The 23432-nt window shown below is 43.4% G+C and overlaps 1 protein-coding gene across 1 annotated transcript; it reads left to right on the top strand.

Annotated features, from left to right (window-relative positions):
* Positions 1-4281: 4281 nt before the first annotated feature.
* Krtap29-1 (keratin associated like protein 29-1) lies at positions 4282-5310 on the top strand. Its single transcript, XM_021175611.1, has one exon. It carries the CDS (start codon positions 4282-4284, stop codon positions 5308-5310), a length of 1029 nt encoding a protein of 342 aa, XP_021031270.1.
* Positions 5311-23432: the final 18122 nt, after the last annotated feature.

Here is a 23432-nt window from a genome sequence, read left to right on the forward strand (position 1 = left end):
AAAGTCTCTCTGACCTTGACATGGAAAATTCAATGGGAAGACATGGGCCTGGATGTAGAGAAATGGAAGGAAACAAATGTCTTTGGAGGTCAACGATGAATGAGAACAACAAATGTGAGTCTTACTTGTAGTAAGGAGGTTGGGCAATGGGGAATGTTGTAGGAGAGTGTTGTGTTCTGAGCCCCACAGTCACTTGTTATCTAAACATTGCTTCCTACATCTGAAGCACATAAGCTCTTTAGTCACATCCTTACTTCACAGAATGAAGGGTCTCTCCTGTCCTCCAGGTCTAACACGAACAATCATAACCACAGAAGAGGACAGACTAGGGTTTCTCAGCTTTGTCACCACAGACATTTGAATGGGACAGTCATTTGCTGAGGAGCCTTGGAGATCATCAAGCAGAATTCCTGGTCTCCACCAGCCAGGCATTGCCAGACGTCCTGAGGGAATCGTGAAGCCAGCCACTGGAGAATCAGATTATGCAACGGCAGAGGGAGAAAGTCAATAGCGAAACTTACCTGCACGTGGGTTTTGGTTGGAGTTACTGTCACCACAGGACATTAGGACTGAATTTATCTCCTTCAGATGAGGAGTTAGCCAGGGTTTCCATTCTCAGTGCCAGGTTCTAGACTTAGTGTTTCATGTGAATCATTTTTATTCTTCAAGGTAAGATTTCTTCCTGTGCTGTTCTCTTCTATGTGTGAGATAAAACATCTGAAGGTCAATCAAGCCAAGTGCCAATGAAGAGGCATATAAAATGTGGCTTAATTAACACAAGGAAGTATTATTTTGAAGTGAAAAAAAAAAAAGGTTGGATAGCTGTAACAACATGGGCGAGCCCTAATAATCATGTTGATTGATTTAAATAATTCCTAGAAGTTGATATTTATATTTAAAGTATAAAAACAACCCATATATACACACATATATGGATATACATGCACATATAAATATACAGATACAAATCTATATGTAGCTATATCTGTATATCTTACATGAAATAAACACACACACACAGGGTAGTTACAGTTAGTAAGTAACATAAATTATTTAAACACAAAGTTGTGTCCAAAGTCTGTTTTTTTAAAAAAAATATTATAAATCACTATACTAGATTAAGAGAGAGTAAGAGAGAGAAAGAACCAGAGAATGTATACTGTATATATCCTTATGTATCTCTGTATGTGTGAGTGTGAGTGTGTGTATGTGTGAGAGAGAGAGTGTGTGTGTGTGTGTGTGTGTGTGTGTGTATGAGCATGAGTGTGCACAGGTGTGAGTTTGATCTGTAGCCAGATGAGGACTTCAGTTTTCCTTCTGGATCACTCTCTGACATGTTTCCCTGATGCACGGCCTCTCACTGAAGCTAGGTAGGGTGGTGACCACCAAACGCTAGTGATCGTTGTGTCTCAAACTCTAACAATATTGAGGTCAAGGGCACCCATGACTGGCTTTTTAATGTGGTATCTGAACTCTGGTCCTCATGGTTGTATAGCAAGCGTTCGAAATGCTGAGTCCTCTCTCCCGCCCCATGACTGTATCTCTTGCTCACGCAAGGCCTTGGAATGATGTTGCAGGTCTTCAGAGCCTTTAATCACATTAAGTTGATAGAAAATATTTTTTTTCTCAACTGGGGTATTTTATTTTTTAAGAAAAAAAATAGGTAAAAGCAGAATCAGTTGGAGAAAACCAGATGAGAAATGAAGCTCTCTGTTGATGCAGCAGGGGTGGCCCGGCATGGAATTTCAGTTTTCAAACTGAAATTGATGTCCTATTTCAAGTATTTGTATGTTTCTTATTCTGGTTGACTTCTTTGGTGAGACTAAATAGATCTCTCTCAGGGGATAAAGAACTTTGGGGTAAACATATCAGAATTATAGGGGTGTGCAATTGTGGGGCATTGGGCTGGGCACAGACAGCCTAGTCTCCAGTTGAACAAAGGTCTGGAATGCCAGGGACCTGATGGGTGGTGATTTCCACCTACATGGGACGGAAGGTGTTCGGTCATGTCTCCTGGGCCCCTGGCTCCTGTTGAAGTTACTGCCCCCACAGCCCCCTCAGGAGAGGTGTGTGGCTATATCAGTCACTAGGAGCAGCACCAAGCCTTCCCACATGCAAATAAAGTTTCCCCCAAACTCTCAGTCCAAGTCGATGAGAGGTACCTGCTGTCGAACCCTGAATCACCCCCAACACTGTATAAATCCTATCCAGGGAATTAAAGGTGTGCGAGAATTACTCCATCATCTGAGTTTTTTGTTCCAGGAGCTGTAACACTTGGGAAGAGATCTTCTTTTCCGAAGTGCCACCTGAAGTCCCTCCGCACTCCTCACTGGATAGTCGGCTTCTTGTTGGCTCAGCCTGACCTGAAGCAGAGGGGCCAAGTTAAGGAGTGACCTGGAAGGCAGAGACTTAGTCTCCCTGCCTGCACTCACTTCCCTTCGCCGGAACCTTCGCACCAAGTCTGGCCAGAGGATCTCCGTGGAAAACCTCTGGCACCCAGGCCCGCACACAATGGCTGCAGTTTTAAAAATGACAGAATGAGAGTGTGAGGAGGAGGGAGCCAGGAGCCATCCACAGCTTGATGGAGAGACAGTGGTAGAGAAGGAAGGGCTCTTTAATGACCAGGGAGAGTGCCTGCCAGTTGTGGCTCTCCCCAGGAGTTTGTCTTCTTTCAGAACAGGGGTAGAAGAGAGAGCCAACAAGACAAGATTCCACAGCTGCTCCCTTGCCTAGTCCCTTCCAGAATCCCCAGCTATTTCATCTGTTTCGGAAGCAGCTGAGTTAACCCAAGAAACATCAAGGCACCTTAGGATGTCCTGGTACTTTGAAGATGTGGATAATGAGCCATCCTGTTCCACAGAATGAGCTGCAAATCCAGGCAGCCCTGCCTGCCATCCCACACCAGCATCCTTCCATTCCATCGCAAGTCTTAGCAGGAACCAGGCCAGGACGTGCACTTGCGTGGGATGCTGGATCAGTCGGTGATGCAGCCGCCCACTTGAGCCCAGAGGAAAAAGAGCCCAGAGAGAGCATCACAAAGTCTTGTAAGAGATTGCTTGAACTTTAAAATGCTTTGCAGAGATGACCTGGTATTTCTGGCTGTTGAAGTTTTATATTTGTGGGATTCGCAAGCTGTTGATCACCATTTTATGAGTTTAATACCCCTTCATGAAATATTTGAAAGTTTGTTTTACTTTCCCAGAATTTTTTGAGAAGTTTCTCAGCCTTGGTGCAGGCTGAACTGGGGCTCACTATGCAGCCCACACTGGGCTTGAACTTACAGCAATCCTTCTGCCTCAGCTTCCCAAATATCAGAATTAGAAGGGTAAGCCACTATGCTTGACTAAATGTTTATATTTTAAATTTCCAAATGATAAGATCATCGTTGGGTGTATTACTAAGTAGAGGTAAACATTCAACTCCTTTGATCCAGCTAACGTCACACTGCACTGGGGAGATGATCCCCAACACAGGGCCTGGACATGCTGCTTATGTGAATGTCCTGCCCTGCTGCCCTGCTGTGTGAATGTCATCCAACCTCCCTGCACCTGCTCCCAGTGCTCTCTCTCTGTACCTCCTCGGGAGATCCAAATGAGCAGAGATTTTGGGACCGATGGCTCTGGATTCGAATTTTGTTTTAATCATAATTTAAACTCTGAGTTTGTCTTGTTACTTTTAAAATAGGGATGTCAGCCATACTTCCTAGCTAAGGTCATTTCAAGGATGGTAGCTGTGCAGAGGGAGGTCATTACAGCTGTTAATTGTTGGCAGCAACTCCAGAGTTAATTTCAAAATGCTGATGTGAAGATTCTAGGGAGAGGGGGGCGCGCATAAACATTCTTGCAGTCCACAGACTAGTTTTCTGTTCTTCATTTTTGATATCACACCTTCTCTTTGAATACTGTCAGCGCTCCACCGCATCTGATGGCACAGAACTGCTTCCTGGAGGAAGAGCGGCTTCCTCTTGGAGGAGGCCTCCTGATGAGAGGGTACTGAGGAAAAGCTCGCTTTGGTGAGGCTGAGGAACAACCTGTAAAAGAGACAGCTCATCCCAGAGTGCATCCAAATTCGGCAAAGAAAACTCCCAGTGGCGGCCTCTTCCAGGGCTCCTAAAGCCCTCACCTGATGTTTATATGTAAATGAATAAGAATACCAACAAGGAAAGATGCTGTAGGCAGGGCCAACAACACCCCAGGGAAGGACTATAAAATCCCCTTGGAATCAGACGCCTTTTTCAAACGGATGGATCTTGCAGACTCCCAGCCTGGCTAGTAGAACACCATGGCAGACAGCTGTTGCCCTGGAAACCCCACAGCTGTTCCAGCTGTGCCCACCATCTCTACATGCTCCAATGGTGGCAGCATTAGAAATGCTATACGTTTACCCAGTTCCTGCCGGTGTAGGACATGGCAACTGGTTACACATCAAGAAAACCGTCAAGGACCCGACAGTGTCCCAGTTAGCTCTGAACCTGTTTCTTGTCCATCAACCTGCTTTCCAGAAACTCCCTGTGTGGGTTTTATTTGCCAACCCATAGGTTCACACACGGCCTGCTGTGCATCTGACACCGGTGGGAGTCTTCATCCTGCTGTCTCATGCCAGCCCTCCTGTCTGGAATCTGCCAGTTGTCACACGATGTGCTACAAGAACAGCTCCTGCCACCAGAGCTCCGGCCAGGGATCTGCCTGCACATCTGGGTCATGCCAGACAGCATGTGGCTCATCAGCGTCCTGTGATGATAGATCCTGCCAGCCATCCTGCTCTGAAGCAACATCCTGTGCTGAGACCCCGTGTCTACCAGCCAGCTGTGAGGCTGGCTCGTGCCAACCAACCAGCTGCCAAGGAGGGTCACATCAACCCACCACAGGTGAAGGTCAGCTCTGTCAGTCAGTTTATTACCAACCTATCTGCTATGTTCTTAAGTCCTGCCAGTCAGCTCCCTGCATGTCTGTCTCCTGCCAGCCATTAACTTGTATGTGCTCTTGCAGTCAAACTTGCTGTGTGCCCTCCCCTTGCCAGCCACTTCACTGTCAAACAACGCCTATAATCTCCTTCATCTGCCAGCCGGTGGCTCCCTGCCAGTCCCCCTGTTTTTTAAAGAGCAGCAGTAAATCAGCTTCGTGTGTTATGATTTCTGGCCAACCGATTTGTGGTGGACCCACTCCCGATCAGAGTGGCTGCCAATCTCCTTCCTGCCACCCCCCTTGCTGTGTGACTGGTTTAGGTCAACCTTCCAGCAGTGGGCCCGGTTGCTGTCCACCAACCTCTCCAGACATATGCCAAGCGGGCACCTATAGACCCACTTCTTGACAACCTAGCTGTGAGTGCAGCCTCCCCAAGGTCAAACTTCATGAAGGAACTCTGCTCATAGCTCTACTGAGGGTGTGCTATAGTCCTCACGTATGGAGCCACCGATATGGGTGCCTGCCTCCAGCTCTGCACAGACATTGCCTCCAGCCCTGTACAGGCATCGCCTCGTCTCTGGTTTTCCTGGAGTTCAGACTCGCATTCTCTCCAAGTGCTGAGGAAAGGACTTGTCAGCTCTGAGGAGATCTTACCCAAGGGTGACCTGTCAGCAGGCATGGTCTGCCTTTCCAGCATGCATTTCCTGGTGTCAGTTCATTTCATGTCAGCAAAGCCTTCTCTCCAATTCTTTCTTTTGATTTTTTTTTTTTTTTTGCCTGGTCTTTCTGGAGACACTTTTGCTGCCAGCGGTTAATAAAACTTTGAGTGGTTAAGTCTATCAAGTAAGACTTACAGACTGCTTTCATTTAGGTCACATTTGAACACACTGACCCGGAGCCCCCTGGTTGGGAAATCTGCATTAATCTACATGGGTAGCAGGTGTCTGAAACTATAGATGCTCAAGCTGTGAGAAAGGACAAGTAGCTTGCTTATTTCTAACCTTCTTATCACCAAGAGCTCTTTGGAACTGAGTGGCCTTAGTTTCCTCGTGACGAGTGGATTTGAAAAACCCAAAACAGAGATAATTCAGGAGAGCTATAGATGACCATAAACCTAGGGACTGACTGCAGAGCAGCATGCCTTTAACCCCAGTGCCCCAGAGACTGAGAGGACCATGAGCTCCAGGCTGCTCGGGATACGTAAGGAGATTCCATCGCAACAATAGCTGAGAAGAGAAGGTCAGCAGAGTTGGTAACAAGCTTGTCTGGAATGCAGGAAGGCCAGGGTTAGATCCCAAGCTCTTCCTCAACTAGGCACGGTGGTGGTGGTGCATCCCTGCAATCCTAGCATCTGTGAGGAAAAACAGCAGCTGAAGGTCATCTTCAGATACACAATGAATTCTAGGCCATCTTGGGCTATAGAGACCTCAGATCTAACCAAATCAAACCAGATCAAACCTGACCACATATAAATATGTAAATACTCACATCTGAGATATTGGTCATGGAGGACAGCTTAAGGATATTCACCTAATAATAGTCACACATACCCTGCCCAGTCCCCTGAATCAGGGTTTCCCTGTGTAGCCACGGCTGTCCTGGAACTGGCTCTAAAGAGCAGGCTGGCCTCAAACTCAGAGATCTGCCTGCCCCTGTCTCTTGGGTAATGGGACTAAAGGCATGCACCACCATTGCCCATCTAAGGTCTTTGTTTTCAATCAATTTATTTAATGGCCAATTAAAACTAAAACTAAAAATACTAAATGTGTTTCTTTATTGGGGCAAGATTCCTGACAGGTATACATTAACTAAACAAAATCCTGTGCAGAAATGATACCCTACCCATGCAGACAGGTTCTGATTATACTTTGCTTATTGATGGAATATTTTAATTCAGGAAGTTTATATATCAAAAAGCTTTGAGTTTGACCAGGCATTGAATTGTAACTCTGTTTTGTAGTATTGAAAAGCTTAGGCAGTCAGTGTTTCTCTCTCACAATGGCATTGGGCAGAAAAACCTCTTCATTCAGAGCTACACAGTTACATCTGAGAACTTCCTGCTACACACCCAGTGAAGTAGTCACCAGTGTGGACTTCTTCTGACTGCCCATATTCTTGGCTATCATTTGTATTGGAACTTGTAGCTGCCCTCTGTATACCCTGACATTGAGCAACAGGCCTTCGTGAGAGTAGTGGCCTACACAATTACTGTAGTATTGAGATAACTAAAATCTCATTTAAAAGTGAAAAATAGAGATTAAAAAAAATCAAGAGCAGAAGACTATACTATCAAACTACCCATGTTATCTAGCTATGGAAACATTAAGATGCTGAATCAGATATCCTTATTCAATGTACATAGCCTGGAGGTCAGCCTGTAACGTGCCTACAAAATACAAAGTTAGGATGACCAAGTCTGAGAAAGATGTTATAAAAGTCAAACTGGGAAGGCTACAGTTAGTTCTATTCTGAGAGAGAAGCGGCATCCAGTTCTCTGTGTACACATTTAGCTGTACTGTAATAAAACAACCTTTAATACATTTAAAGTTTTAAATGGAACACCAGTGCCCCAGAGCTGACCCTGTGCAATAGCTCTCCATATCCAAATCCTGCCTGGAGAGAGCTGGTCTCCCAGGAGTGTTGACATATCTGTGAGCACAGGTAAGACCACCACTTTTGCTCTGAGGGACATGCCCAGAGCCTTCAGGACGTAGGAATGGAGGAACAGACTGGGACAGAATCCTTCCAGTTTCCTTTTGTGCCTGGAGCTGACCCTGTGCTATAGCTCTCTGTACCCAAATTCCTCTCAGAGAGAACTGGTCTCCCAGGAGTGCTGACACACAGGCTTATAGGAGGAATAAGCCACAGTCAGAGACAGCAAGACCAGCTAACACCAGAGATAACCAGATGGTGAGAGGCAAGTACAAGAACATAAGCAATAGAAGCTAAGACTACTTGGCATCATCAGAACCCAGTTCTCCCACCACAGCAAGCCCTGGATACCCCAACACAACAGAAAAATAAGATTCTCATTTAAAATCACATGTCATGATGATGATAGAGGACTTTAAGAAGGACATAAATATCTCCATTAGAGAAATACAAGAGAACACAGCTAAACAGGTAACTTTTAAAGAGGAAACACAAAAATCTCTTAAAGAATTACAGGAAAACACAACCAAACAGGCAAAGGAAATGAACAGAACCATCCTGGATCTAAAAATGGAAATAAAGAAATTACAAAAGAAGACAACTCTAGAGATAGAAAACCTAGGAAAGAGATCAGAAGTCATAAATGCAAGCATCACCAACAGAATACAAGAGATAGAAGAGAGAATCTCAGGTGCAGAAGATACCACAGAAAACATTGACACAATAGTAAAAGAATTGAAAATGCAAAAAGCTCCTAACCCAAAACACATAGGAAATCTAGGACACAATGAGAAGACCAAACCTAAGGATAATAGGTATAGAAGAGAGTGAAGATTCCCAACTTAAAGGTCCAGTAAATATATTCAACAAACTTATGGAAGAAACCTTTCCTAACCTAAAGAAAGAGATGCCCATAAACATACAAGAAGCCTATAGAACTCCAAATGGATTGGACCAGAAAAGGAATTCCTCCCATCACACAATAATTAAAACAACAAATGCACAAAACAAAGAAAGACTATTAAAAGTAGTAAGGGAAAAAGGTCAAGTAACATATAAAGGCAGACCTATCAGAATTACACCAAAATTCTCAACAAAGACTATGAAAGCTAGAAGATCCTGGGCAGATGTCATACAGACCCTAAGAGAACAACAATGCCAGCCCAGGCTACTATACCCAACAAAACTCTCAATTACCATAGATGGAGAAACCAAGATATTCCATGACAAACCAAATTTACACAATATCTTTCCACAAGTCCTGCCCTTCAAAGGATAATAGATGGAAAACTCCAACACAAGAAGGAAAACAACATCCTAGAAAAAGCAAGAAAGTAATCTTTCAACAAACCCAAAAGAAGATAGCCACATGAACATAATTCCACTTCTAACAACAAAAATAACAAGAAGCAACAGTCACTATTCCTTAATATCTCTTAACATCAATGGATTCAATTCTGCAATAAAGAGACATAGACTAACAGACTGGATACATAAACAGGACCCAGCATTTTGCTGCATACAGGAAACACACCTCAGTGTCAAAGATAGACACTAACTCTGGAAGGTAAAAGGCTGGAAAACAATTTTCCAAGCAAATGTTTCCAAGAAACAAGCTGGAGTAGCCATTCTAATATTGAATAAAACTGACTTTCAACCAAAAGTTATCAAAAATGATAAGGAAGAATACTTCATACTCATCAAAGGAAAAATCTACCAAGATGAACTCCCAATTCTGCCATACAACTCATGGAACACATGCAACTCAAGAGGAAGGAAGACCAAAGAAGTGGATGTTTCAGTTCTACTTAGAAGGGGGAACAAAATAATCAAGGGAAGCAGAGGGTGGGAGGAACTTGGGAGGAAGAGAAGAGGGGAGGGGAAAAGAGGGGCAGAATCAGGTATGGGAGGAGATGGAGGAAAGCATGTCAGGAAATCAAGAGACTTCCAGGACCCCATGGGGATGACATTAGCTGAAACACCCCACAAAGGGGAGGGAGAACCTGTAGGGACCATATCCAGAGGTTAGGCATGACCCCTCAGTTGAGGGATGGGGCCACTCACCCATCTCCAAAGTTTTAACCCAGAATTGCTCCTGTCTAAAGGAAATACAGGGACAAAGAGTAGAACAGGGACTGAAGGAAAGGCCATCCAGAGACTGCCCCACCTGGGGATCCATCTCACATATAGACACCAAATCCAGGCACTATTGCTGATGCCAAGAAGTACTTGCTGATAGGAGCCTGATAAAAGCTGTCTCCTGAGAGGGTATGTCAGATTCTGACCAATACAGATGGGGAATGCTCACAGCTAACCATTGGACTGAGCAGAGGGACCCCAATGGAGGAGTTAGGGGAAGGATTGAAGGAGCTGAAGGGGCCTTGTCTGGCAGCAATGTGAGGGAAGGCCCTTGGTCCTTGAAGGCTTGATGCCCCAGTATAGCGGAATGCTAGGGCAGTGAGGTGGGAGTGGGTGGGTGGAGGAGCACCCTCAAAGAAGCAGGGTAAGGGGATGAGATGGGGGTTTGCGTAGGGGAAACTGAGAAAGGGGATAAAATTTGAAATGTAAATAAATAAAATATCCAATTAGAAAAAATTGCTAATATAAAAAAGTAATAATTCATGTTTAACTACAAGGAAGTGTGAAAATAATTAAGAGTTCAAGAATAAAAAAACAAAATAAAATGGAACACCATTTTACCTTTCCAGGGGAAAACAAGAAAACACTGAAGACAAAACAAAGTTATCATATGGATTATCAACTCAAAATAAACTCCTGCAGGTTCTGTTGACTCCCCCAATGAGTGGCATGGCTCCAGTCATTGTTAGCAGGGTGTTTTCTTTTTTTTTTCTTCTCTGTGGTCTTGGCTAACCTCAAACTCACAGAGAGCTGCCTGCCTCTTGTCTCCCAAATGCTAGGATTAAAGGCATGTGCCTCTGTGTTCCTTCTAGTAGGAGAGGAATCTAATAAAAATAATTTGCACTTCTTTATTAGTTTGCATATGTGTTTGTGTTGGGCACATGCTGTGGTGACCGTGTGGAGATTAGAGGACAACTTGATCCCCAGTGCCCACATGATGAATGAAGAGAATTGGCCCCACACACATATAATGGTACTAGAAAAAGAGAATGTATTGTCAGATGCTAACTGTTCATATGCATATAGAGACGCTGTGGCATCTCTGGTTCAATATACAGAGAAAGGAGAGAAAAATGGAATTCCATGCATTACTACACAGGGGTCCATAACCCTTCTGCTTTCAGCAGAATGGCAGGGCAGGAGGGTCCCTTTTCCCCCAAAGCACAACTGCAATGTTGATTCCATATAGGTTTTTAGGACAGGATAGGATTACAAAATAAATTTTAAACAGAAAAATATGGAGTTTTATTTATTTATTTATTTATTTATTTATTTATTTATTTATTTATTTTAGCTTTGTAATATGACTGTCTAGTTATTCTAGCTTTATCTGTAGAAAAGTCTGTTCTCTCTCTCTCCAATGGGTGATCTTAGAACTCCTGTCAAAAGTCAGCTGACTCTAGGTATTTGTGTGATTTCATGAATCAGTTTTCAATTCTGCTGTTGGTTGATGTGTCTGTGACAACTCTCCATTTGTAACTGGAGTCTCAAATGAAAGTTAGGCACCGGCAAAGATGAAGAGGCATCAATCTTGCAGGAGAAGGGCTGGGATCTTGGATGTAGGACGCCTCTTACCCTTTACTGCTGGAGATGTTCTATAATGTTCCTATGTTACAACATTTCAGAGGATGGTTCATCTCCTTCAACATATTCATCAGCCATACCAGATGTCAGTATGCCTGAGCTTTCAAATTTCATCTTGCAATATTTTCGACCCATCAAGTTTATTTTGATAACTACGTTAATTAGGTTTTGCAGTGCTTGGGACTGAAGCTACAGTTTTTGCACATGTTAGGCAAGTGCGCCACCCTGGACTGTAGCCTCAGCTCTCCATTCACTCTTTAAAAGTTTTGCCTTCAAGGGTTGCCTTGAACTTACTTATTGCAGACCCTAGGCTGATCTTGAACTTAAGACCTTTCTGCCTCAATCTACCAAGTAGATAGAATTAGCCTTTGAACTAGCAACTGGGCTACCAGATCTGATTGTCTCATCCTTTTCATTGTCTCAGTTATGGGTCTCTTAATTCATTGCTCCTCTGCCAGCACACTAACCATAGGCTCCAAACACAATGGGTATAAGAGGTGTGTTGGGAAGATCTGTGATTTGTTGTTTTCTTTTTTAAATCATGCTTGGCGTCAGGTCAGATAATGTAGCATTTATTTGCTTCTTGTAGGGTTGCTAGAACTTGCCCATAAAACATCTGAACCTCCTGTTATAAACAGTGTTCAGCCTGAACATGCTCATGAGAAAAATCCGTTTATACTTATGTCTGGAAGAGAGAAACAATTTTCAAAATACAAGAAGAGCATGCCAGTGCCCAACATCCACAATAGTTTTTCCTTTTTCCTCCCTTCCTCCCTCCCTCCTCCCTCACTCCTTCCCTCTCTCCTTCTTCCCTTCCTTCCACCTTCCTCCCTTCCCCTTCCTTCCTTCCTTCCTTCCTTCCTTCCTTCCTTCCTTCCTTCCTTCCTTCCTTCCTTCCTTCCTTCCTTCCTTCCTTCACTTTCTTTTTAACATCTGCTTTGGATCTTTACAGAAATGTAACTGAAGTAAAATGTTGTCAGTGGCTGTGATGTCTCCTTTGTATCCTCTCTGCTCTTCTCATGTTAGCTGGCTTCTTTCCTCAGATCAAACCCCTCCCAAGATTTCATTGTGCATAGTTCTTGCCACTGTTATTTATCCAAATTTGGAGACAATCTGCACTACCCATGACGTGTTTAAATAAAGTTTAGTGCAGGGCTTACAGGCTTCAAGATTCATAGAAGCCACGGAATATGTCACATGTTCATTTTTGTCTCCAATTGCCTTACAGAGCTACGCATTTGGGGGCTGGTGAGTTGGCCCAGGTGCAGTGTGTGCTGTGAGAGTATGCAAGCCTGAGCTTGATCTTCGGGACTCACATTGGCTAGGTGGGTATGGTGCGGGGCGCTTGGAATCCTAGCTCTGGAGAAGCAGATGCAAGAGAATCAGTGGGTTTAGTTGGCTGGTGAGCTGTAGGCCCCAGGAAGGGACCTTGTTCCAACAACCAAGGTGAATGGCTCCTGAGAAATGATTCCTGAGGTTGACCTCTGGTCTTTATGAGTACCTACATGTGCACATGCACCTGTATACACATGTACACATGCACACACACACACACACACACACACACACACTATGAACTTTTAAATATGAATCTATTTAATTTTATTAATGACGTATCCTGCAGAAGAAATGATTTCAAAAAGTTGTTCATAACAACCAGCATGAAGTACCTTGGTATTTCTGTGGGACAGAAATGCAGGTGTGGCTCAGCTGGGCACCTCTAACTTAGGATCTGAGTGAAATGCCAAGCAGAACCTCCGATGCTCTGAAATCCTATACTGGGCAGCCCTGCACCTTTGTGGCAGGCTGCCTGCCTAACTACCCCTCTGACACATTTCCTACCTAGGATCTCAGCTTGACTTTGGGCTTAAATCCTCATTAGCATTGGGTGAAGTAAGACCCTACTAACAATGAGACAGGCCTGGGCAAAGTGTCACTGGATTCTATCCACACCTCCACATTGTTTTTCCTAAGGCATTAGGAGAAGTCTTTCAACCATCCTGCAGAATCCAGGATCATTTCCACTGAGCTCTGCCTATCGACATAATCTAGCAAAAACAAAACACTGAATGACTTGAAATGACTTGGTCTAATTGGTGGTATGTTTTGTCCTCTCCAAAACAACCACAAAGAGTCCTTTGAATAAGCCCTCCTAGGATTTTCTTTTCTTTTTCTTTTTCTTTGAGAGAAGATCAAGCTTAGAGGTACAGCCTGCAGGAACTTGAACACCTGGTGTGATTTTGCTTGTCTTAAACACACCAAGCATCGTTTTCTAAGGTTTCTCAAAGACCAACCTGTGGCACTTCCAGCCTCTAACCGCTCCAGATGTAAGCATGCGGAGCGTGATTCTGTGTGTCTGTGAGCCGCTTAGTCTTTGGAACACAGTCTTTCCCCGTCATCTGAAAAGACTGAAGCCATGTCAGTAAGTCTCCAGTCCGGCACATACATTCCTTTGCTTCACTCTGACCATTCTCAATTTCCAGCGTCCCAATGAACCAAGGATTCCAGACTCCCTTTATGAGTCTATATCCACGTAGGTGTTGATGTGATTAGTGTTTGTGGGTCCCAAGATAGATGATGGATGGCTACAAATGCATCTTGAAGATAGAGAAAAATCAGCAATCAATCGCAGTGCCACCCAGACCTTCTCACTGCACAGCAAACAAGTATTTTGGGGGCAATTATAGTTGTTATATTAAAATCAAGAGGAATTAAAATCTCCTGCCATCTCTTTATCTCTGTCTGTGTGGTGCTTGTGTCTGTCTGTCTGTCTGTCTGTCTGTCTGTCTGTCATTCCCATTTTTTCCCATTTCAGTTCAGAAAGAAACATTCCATTCTTTTTCCCTTATAAAGGTCTCCTGTTCTTGGCATGTGTGCATGCTTTCAGCCTGTGTGACGAGACACATATGTAAACTTAACACCCTTGTGCTTTTCAGACAAGGACTCATGATGTAGCCCACATGTACTGGAACTCACTGGGTAGCTCAGGCTGCCTTGGGAATTGAACTACTCCAGCCACTGCCTCTCATGTGCTGGGATTACAGGCATGTGCCACCATGCCTGGACACATGTTAGGTTTGTTTGTTTGTTTGTTTGTTTTTTCTGAGACAGGGTTTCTCTGTCTAGCCCTGGCTGTCCTGGAACACACTCTGTAGATCAGGCTGGCCTTGAACTCAGAAATCCGCCTGCCTCTGCCTCCCAAGTGCTGGCATCAAAGGTGTGCGCCACCACGCCAGGCTCACATAATAGTTTTTAATACACAAGTAACATGTAGACTCCTTAAGCCATAATAAAGATTTTTTTCTAGTCAGTGAACCTTCATTGAAATCTTACTTCTTCCTTTACTCTCCTATTTAGGTGTGGGCAGATTGTCTCCTAGGGAATTTGCTTTGGAGTTTAATGGATTGTTAGTATATGTATGCTCTGTTATAGTTATTATTAATGCTGGATACTTAGGAAAAACTGGGTAATTCTGCTGAGAATCAGCCCCAAAGGGGTCTAACGTCATTGACACTTGTTCCTGTCTCTCTCAATCTTACAGAAGAATCTGCCTAAGATATAGAGCTTGAATCCTGCCTTCTGCCATCTCAGATGAGGAATGCTTTTGTTTAGAAGGGGTCCGCGGGCTCTCTGGCCAGGTCAGGTTACAACCACCACGAATACAGAGATAATAAAAGAAGGCAAGAGTGTGTGTCCTCTTTATCAAACTATTTATACAACTCAGGACTTCCTGCTTATGTTTTCCACATGGAAGAAGCAGCCAGGAAGTTCACTGTAGCGATGTAAATCAAGGTTTCTCAAAGGAGATCAGGGAGGGGAGGAAACAGCTGTGGCAGTTTTGAAGTTGAATGAAGCCTGCTGTCTCAGGCCCACTCTCTGGACATGGGAGCATTTTTGAGCTTTTTTTTTTTTGTCTTTATATACATTATTGATGCTATATATAGTGGCTGAGGTGGGAAGGTGGGGATGACTGAAAACTGTGCATTTGATGCACAGGCCTGATGGAAGCCAAAGGGCACAGGACTGCCAGGGGCAGCTCAGATAAGAGAAGGCAACCTTAGGTTCAGAAGAGTGGACAGAAAGCTCAATACCAAGACACAGGAGAGATTAAAAATACAGGCAAAAAGACCTACGTTCAAGCCACAATGTTTCCTATAAGGTTTGGCTGTGCTTGCACCGACTTCGCACATGTAGAATAAGCCTATTTTATTCCACTTAGCTTAGTGCTTCTATGTATGGAATTCTCAAAGAACAAATAGATATGGATTAAAGAGAAGCCAACCCAGAGGTGATCTTTCATGTTTGATTTAAATGGTAAGAACACTAATTTAATTATGGTAGAGTCTCCAATATGCTATAGTGAAGATGGAAAGTTATATGATGTGCGTGTGAGTTATAAGAAACTAGTGATACTAGATTATCATCTAATGGATGGATTACATACACACATACACACATGTATACACTCATATACATACATACACTCACATGTACACACAGACCACACATACACATAAATACACACACACACTTAGGCTCACACACTTAGATACACACACACATGTACACACAAACATACACACATGGATATACTCACATACACACACATATATACACTCACATATACATACAGACCACACATACACATAAACACTTATGCTCTCTCTCTCTCTCTCTCTCTCTCTCACACACACACACACACACACACACCCAGGAAACATTCTGATGACAATTTCACATTATCATTGTAAATAATAGTTCTACCTCACTGAGATTTTTCATTTCTGATTACCTTAGAAGATAAGAGAAAGAGTAATAAACCCCACACTTGAAATACACTTAAAAATACTATGAAGAGATAGTATGAGCAATACCAAAATAAATTCCACCATGGGTATTCATGGCACAGTGGTGCTAGTGAAATGTCACCTCAAGTTGGGAGCTACAGTTAGATGCTATTTCTGACTTGGAATTTCCCTTATAAAAGATCAAAACCAAACTATGTAAAGTCAATTTAAGAAAAGACAGCTTGAAAATCTGAAGAATTGACAGAGATCTTGACTAAGAATATAAAAATGTGAAACTTATTGACGAAGCATGGACACTCAAGAGTTCAGACAAGTCTGCCAGTGCCCAACCAATGAATGGCCCACGGTGGGGTGGCGTGCTGGTGGGGTTTGGTCTTTGGACTGTGAATTCCCCTGTTTCCTTGGGGAGACATTGTACAATGCGCATATCAAATGCCCCCCAACATTTTGTTCTTTTCACTTCCTGTGTTGATTCCTTGGTCATGTGGTGGGAGAGAAGTTTCTGTAAGCTAATGCTACCATGAGTTAATAAACAGATGCCCTGGTTTATAGGCTTCCTCAGAATGTGTCTGCTCCAAGCAGTGGCTTCACCTTTAGAATGTAAACAGAAATGAGTCTGTGAGTTTGCAAGGCTAAAGGCCAGATCCTTCCAAGTTTATCAGAACCATGAGTTCTGCCCCACATGTTCTTTGAAGGTAGCATTTTTAAAAGGGATCACCATAGTTCATAGCCATACATCTGTTCTCCTTAAAGAATGCTATGGACTTGAGAGGGCAATCTGGTTGGCAGTGAACCAATCTAGTAATGACAGGCCAGGACAGAATGCTTAGAGAGTCAAGGAATTCCAGGCATGGAAAGAATCTTCATGAATCTTCCTGACAGGTAGGTGCCAGATCCAGTGTTTGTTAATTGGCTGAAAACCTACGGTTTTCATGGAAATGATGGTCTGGTGGCTGTATTGCCAGGAAGGTCTTTTGCAGTTTCTCCACCTATTAGTTTATTCCCATTCCCAGCCCTCTAAATGTTCCCCCCCTGGGATAATCAGAACAGTACTTCTGAGCATGCCTCTGCCTTTGTCATCTCTGTTCTCTACCTGGGGCACTTTGATAGGAAGTCAGATAGATTTTCTTCTCTAAAGACAGTGACTATTTTCTTTTGATGTGTCATACAGTTTCCTTCCTTCCTTCCTTCCTTCCTTCCTTCCTTCCTTCCTTCCTTCCTTCCTTCCTTCCTTCCTTCCTTTCTTTCTTTCTTTCTTTCTTTCTTTCTTTCTTTCTTTCTTTCTTTTTTGGTTTTTCGAGACAGGGTTTCCTGTATAGCCCTGGCTGTCCTAGAACTCACTTTGTAGACCAGGCTGGCCTCAAACTCAGAAATCCGCCTGCCTCTGCCTCCCAAGTGCTGGGATCATGCCACCACGCCCAGCTGGGATACAGTTTTTTGTCAAGCAAATACTTAGAAAAGAAAAGCCTTGCTAATACAAAATTTTAGAGGTCCTCTGGTGGCAAGTTTGTCATCGCTAATATTTAGTGGGACCCTACCACTGTTACAATAAAGTTCAGAGTGGTTTTCCTGGATGCCTAAGAGCTTTGCATTTTAGGTGTACTGGGTGAGGTCTCCAGGAAATATTGAGATTATTTTATTATTCATTATTATCCCTCTCCTATTATTATCCCTCTCCTAGCATACGTACCCATTTATTTATTTTTGGCGTTTTGAGACAGTGTCTAAGTCTGTAGATCCAGCTGTGCTGGGAACTTGCCGTGTAGTCCAGGCTGGTCTTGAGTTTACAGTGGACCTGCCATTGCCTCCCAAGTGCTGGGATTACAGACATGCACCATCATGCCTGGCTATGCATCATCTTTGCAATGTACATCTTTAGCACATCCTTAATATTTATTTTTGTCTCTTGCCAGGAAGATTGTATTTATTGTATAATATGCCCATAGGAAGAGAGCTCATGCATGCATCTTTCTTCCTAGTTCACCTGCACGTTTCCCACTGTGGAAGGAGGCAGGAATGGCTGGGTCAAGAACCAGGGACATGGATATTCTCATCATTCCTCTTCTGCTTATTTGAGAATTTAATTTGTCCCTACAGCTTCCACTGGTTTTACGTGTACTTATTTCAGAAGCATTTGTACCTGAACTGGTCTCTCAGTGTCCCCCTTTTGTCCCACCTACAAGCTGATTCGTGTGTTCGATGTAGACCAGTTTTTCTTTCCTTCTTTTCTTTTTTTTTTTTAAGATTTATTTATTATTATAAGTAAGTACACTGTAGCTGTCTTCAGACACACCGGAAGAGGGCGTCAGGTCTCATTACAGATGGTTGTGAGCCACCATGTGGTTGCTGGGATTTGAACTCTGGACCTTCAGAAGAGCAGTCGGGTGCTCTTACCCACTGAGCCATCTCACCAGCCCCTTTCCTTCTTTTCTGCCTTGATTGGTTGGCAAGACATAATCCAGCTAGGTAGTACTGTCTTTGATGTGGATGGTTTAGATGTGAACTGTCCCCCAAAGGATGTATGTGTTTGAGCACTCAGTCCCCAGTGGGTGGCGCTGTTTGAGAAGGCTGTTCAGCCCTTAGCAGGTGAATCCTCGCTGGAGGGTATTATTATCATAGGGAAAGGGGGCGGGCCTTGAGGTTTTATAGCCTGACTCTGCTTCCAGCTTACTCTCTCCTGCCTGAGTATAAATCGGATGTGACCAGCAAGTCTCCTGCCCTGTCACCAGAAGCCATGTCTTCTCTGCCATGACAGGTTATTTCCTTTTGGAACTGTGAGCCAGAATAAATCCCCTTTCCTTTAAGTCACCTTTGTAGGACTATTTCATCACAGCAACAGAAAGAGTAACTCTGACACTATGTAATTGTGATGGAAGTTTATGATTCTAACTCCTGATATACGCATTTCCTTTCTTCTGTCTGTTCTTCAAGACAACGACATTGTGATGGCCTCGTTCACATCTTTAATCCTGGCATCTGGCACAGTACTTATATAGTAAGTGCCCCCTAAATCCTATTGAAATAAAGGACCATTTTTAACACAGAGACCAAAATCTTTGTTTCCATTCTTCATACCAAATTCTCAATTAGGAAAAAGAGGTCAAACTGAGGGCATGGATCAGGTAATTTGCAACTATTGGTATTTTCACTGTCCATATAGCTTCATCAACCCATGTTCCTTCTCTAGACATGGATGAGCAAGCTGTGTAGGGATCCCAGTGAGCGAAGTGCCAACAGTTTGGCCTTGCTGTTGAACCCTGAACAAGCTACTTCATCTCACTTTGTCTCTTGTTGCCAAACAAAATGGACATGATGAAATGATACAGATTATGAATTAGATAGGAGAAAAGATCTAGGTAGGTTCATACCTGTATATAATCAATAGATACTGGTTTCCCAGCTTATCTTTCTCCTTATCATGGACCAGGAAGCATCAAGCAAACAAGATACCTTGGTGGCTCCTTCCCAGAATCCTATCCTATCCTTTCGAACTGTGCCATCTGAGATCTAACTAACCATAAGTTAGTTCTGGTCATAAACTATTTGATCCCATCAAGAGCCAGGATCAGTTGTTTGCCTAGCACACATATGAGTATATTGCTTATATTGATAATTATTCAGAAGACCTGGCTCCGTCTTTGGGGGACCACATTCATACCTGTTACGTCTGCTAAGACTATTAGGAGTGTTTAATTTCTTCTCTTTCTCAAATCCCACTTTTATTTCGTCTGCTTCAGTTTTGCCTCAAAACATCCAGAGACCAGGTAGATCACGGGGTTATCCTCACAGAGCTCTGTCCAGGAAAGCTAAGCTGATTCAGGGTTTAGAGAACCCCAAAATCAGAAATGCGCTCTAGCAACCTTACAGACTGTTTCTTAATCTAGTTTTTTACAGTCTGCTCTGTTTCACTTCCTGATGTGGTCATAAACATGGCAGGCAAGCAACTTGGGGGAATGGTTTATTTTAGGCTATGGGTTATACTCTATTTTTTTTAGGGAAGCCAAGATACAGACTTAAGGCAGGAGCTTGAAGCAGAAACCATGGAAAAATGATGCTTTCTGGCTTACTCCTGGGTTCACAATCAGCTACCTTTCTAATATAGGTAAGGCCCACCTGTCCATGGATGGCACTGCTCATGGCTTTCCAACTTAAGTTAACAATGATGAAAAATGCCCACAGACATTCTCACACTCCTAGTCAACACAGGTAATTCCTCCATTGAGGTTCCCTCTTCCAGGGCATGTCAAGTTGACAACCAAAGTTAGGCCCCACACAGTTATATTACATCCTTAGATACATCTTACATAGGCAAGATATAGTTATTATTGCTGATGAACAACCCTAACTTGTAAAAGTAACTTTTATTCATCTGGAGTACTTGTCAACTTAGCGGCTTACTGCTGTAGTCTGCTAACCTAGGCCCACTTCTGGAAGCTTCTCGCTACTGTGTAATCAAATCTAGGCCTAGAATGTGTTGAGCCTCTGAGACTTGCTGCTGAATAAGCTCAGCCATTTCTAGTTCTTTCTGATTACTAGCTGGCTGGTTCAACTCAAGCAGTTCTGGCTCAAATTCCTCTCCAATGTGACTGAGTTAATCTTGGCCTCTTCTGAATTGCTCTTCTTGGCTTCAGACTAACTTTGGCAATACATTCTAATCAGCTCCTTCCCATTCTTTGCCTCAGTCTGTCTTTATCTATATCTAGCTTGTTCTCTCTCTCTGCAGCCTGTCTCTGTACAACTGTCCAGGTAAAACTGCCTTCTCCTTCCTTTCTTCTCTCTCTTAAGTAGCCTCTCTATTCTCTCTGTTCTGCTAAGAGTTGGGCATATCCTATTATTTCAAATTTTCTCAGATATGTCACTTTGTCTGCCACTCAATTAGACATCACTTTCAAACATGGGTGCTTCCTTCTATAAACTAACTTTATCTTCACTGTCTGGGGTTAAAGGTATGTGCTAATGGAGTGTCTGTAACAAAGCTAGAGCAGCCAAATTGTTGGATTAAAATCTCTCTACATGTAAGTCCTGGAAATTAAATGCCAGAAAAAAATTGATACCACAGTTATAGGCTGGATGACAACCAGGTTTTTTTTTTACTGGTAGGGAAATAGAGGCTTGCCTAGAGCCAGGAAGACAATGCAAAGCAATCATGAAAAGAAGAAAACACGATGGAAGAATGAATTCATCTTAGAAATGAGCAGTCTTAGATCTGCATTTGAATCCTTGGCTCTGTAAGTCATGTAAACCCGAAGTCTTCGCTCATTTATTATTATTATTATTATTATTAATTTTTAAAAATTAGGTATTTTCCTCATTTACATTTCCAATGCTATCCCAAAAGTCCCCCATACCCTCCCCCCCCACTCCCCTACCCACCCACTCCCACTTTTTGGTCCTGGTGTTCCCTTGTACTGGGGCATATAAAGTTTGCAAGTACAATTGGCCTCTCTTTCCACTGATGGCCAACTAGGCCATCTTTTGATACATATGCAGCTAGAGTCAAGAGCTCTGGGGTACTGGTTAGTTCATAATGTTGTTCCACCTATAGGGTTGCAGATCCCTTTAGCTCCTTGGGTACTTTCTCTAGCTCCTCCATTGGGGGCCCTGTGATCCATCCAATAGCTGACTGTGAGCATCCACTTCTATGTTTGCTAGGCCTAGTCTCACAAGAGACAGCTCTATCTGGGTTCTTTCAGCAAAATCTTGCTAGTGTATGCAATGGTGTCAGCGTTTGGAGGCTGATTATGGGATGGATTCCTGGATATGGCAGTCTCTAGATGGTCCATCCTTTCGTCTCAGCTCCAAACTTTGTCTCTGTAACTCCTTCCATGGGTGTTTTGTTCGCTCAACTTTTTAAGTTTGCAAATGTCTAGAGTGCACTGTAAAAGAAACAGTGATCTTAAATGTGATGGGTTGGTTGCATAAAACTATGCAATTGTCATGAAAAACTGTTTCCTTAAAGACCTAGTTTTTAGAATATGACCACATGAAGGACACGTGGTTACAAAATATGCACCTATAAGCCCTAAGGAAATAAGAGATCTCTGCATTGCCTCAGAGTGGCTCAGAAGCCCTTAAAACAGAGGAGATGGTTGAACAGTATCTGTGCTAGCCTGGTGGTTACCAGAAAGATAAGAAGTGAATTGTGTCAGTGTGACAAGGAAGTTGCCAGGAGGCTCATCATCATTATCACCATCATCATCATCATCATGGCTGGCAGCAACTAGACCCACAGCAGCAGAGATGGTGGCACGCTGTGCTGCAGAAGATAGTCCTGCAGAGGGTGGCTTCACAGCAAGTTGGTTGGCCCCAGTTGGTCTGGTAACAGAGAGTGAGGCAACTGGGAGTGCAGTGTGGTTGGCAGCAGGGGTACCTACAGCAGCTGGGCTGGCAGCAAGACTGGCAGTAGCTGGTCACCCAGCTTGGTCTCCAGTAGGTGCTTCTGCAACAGCTAGGAACAGTAGGGATGGGTCATGGTATTAGATATGGAGGGTTGGGCTTCTTCAATGGTCAGTTTTCCAGAATACAATGACATTTTTCTATGTAGGCCTTTTGTATACCAGATCCTCATAGTATAGACCAACCAGAAGGTCTTTCCTTGTTTCTATAATATTTCACATATTTCACATTCAGTTTGATGTTGTCAAAGGAAGCATGGCCCTCCCAATGTTATGAAGTTTTTCAAGCAAGGATCTTAATTGAAAACAACTCATTAAAAAGATGAACCTTTGCAGGCAGAAGGAAGCTGAACATGTCATCAGCAGTATCTTGCTTTGGTCATCTCTTGATGGTGTGATCACTCTTTAGAACTAGGCGATGCAGGGTGGTTGTCCTTTTAAAGTTTTATTCCTTTGGCTCTATTTAGATTAGGAAGAGACTCGGGAGGGAGGCTTGGTGGTGATCAGAGATGACTAGCTCATTGTTCACTCACAGAAGCCTGACTCCATAGGCTACTCTGAGCATTTGTCTCTGTGCCAGATCCTCTACTTGGGTGTTCCAGATGCATCAAGGCAGTTTGGGGTGAGGGACTGGTGATGTAGCTCAGTTGGAAGGATGCTTAATTAGGGTGTATGAAGCCCAGATTTCAATCCCTAACATTGCACTAACCAGGCATGGCAGTACATGGCCATCATTTCAGTACTTGAGAGTTAGAGGTGGAGGATCAGAAGTTGAAGGTCATCCTCGGATACATAGGGAGCTTGAGTCCAGCTTGGGCTATATAAGATGCTGTCAAGAAAAGCAAAAGGCAAATTGGGAAGAAGATGTCAAGCACAATGCCATCCATAGTAGAGCCTAGCCAGTCAGAGCAGGAGGGTTGAAACAGTAGGATACTCTGGAGGGAGGAGAT

Source organism: Mus caroli, unplaced genomic scaffold, assembly GCF_978045245.1.
Source record: "Mus caroli unplaced genomic scaffold, Mus_caroli_1 scaffold_13, whole genome shotgun sequence".
NCBI lineage: Eukaryota > Metazoa > Chordata > Mammalia > Rodentia > Muridae > Mus > Mus caroli.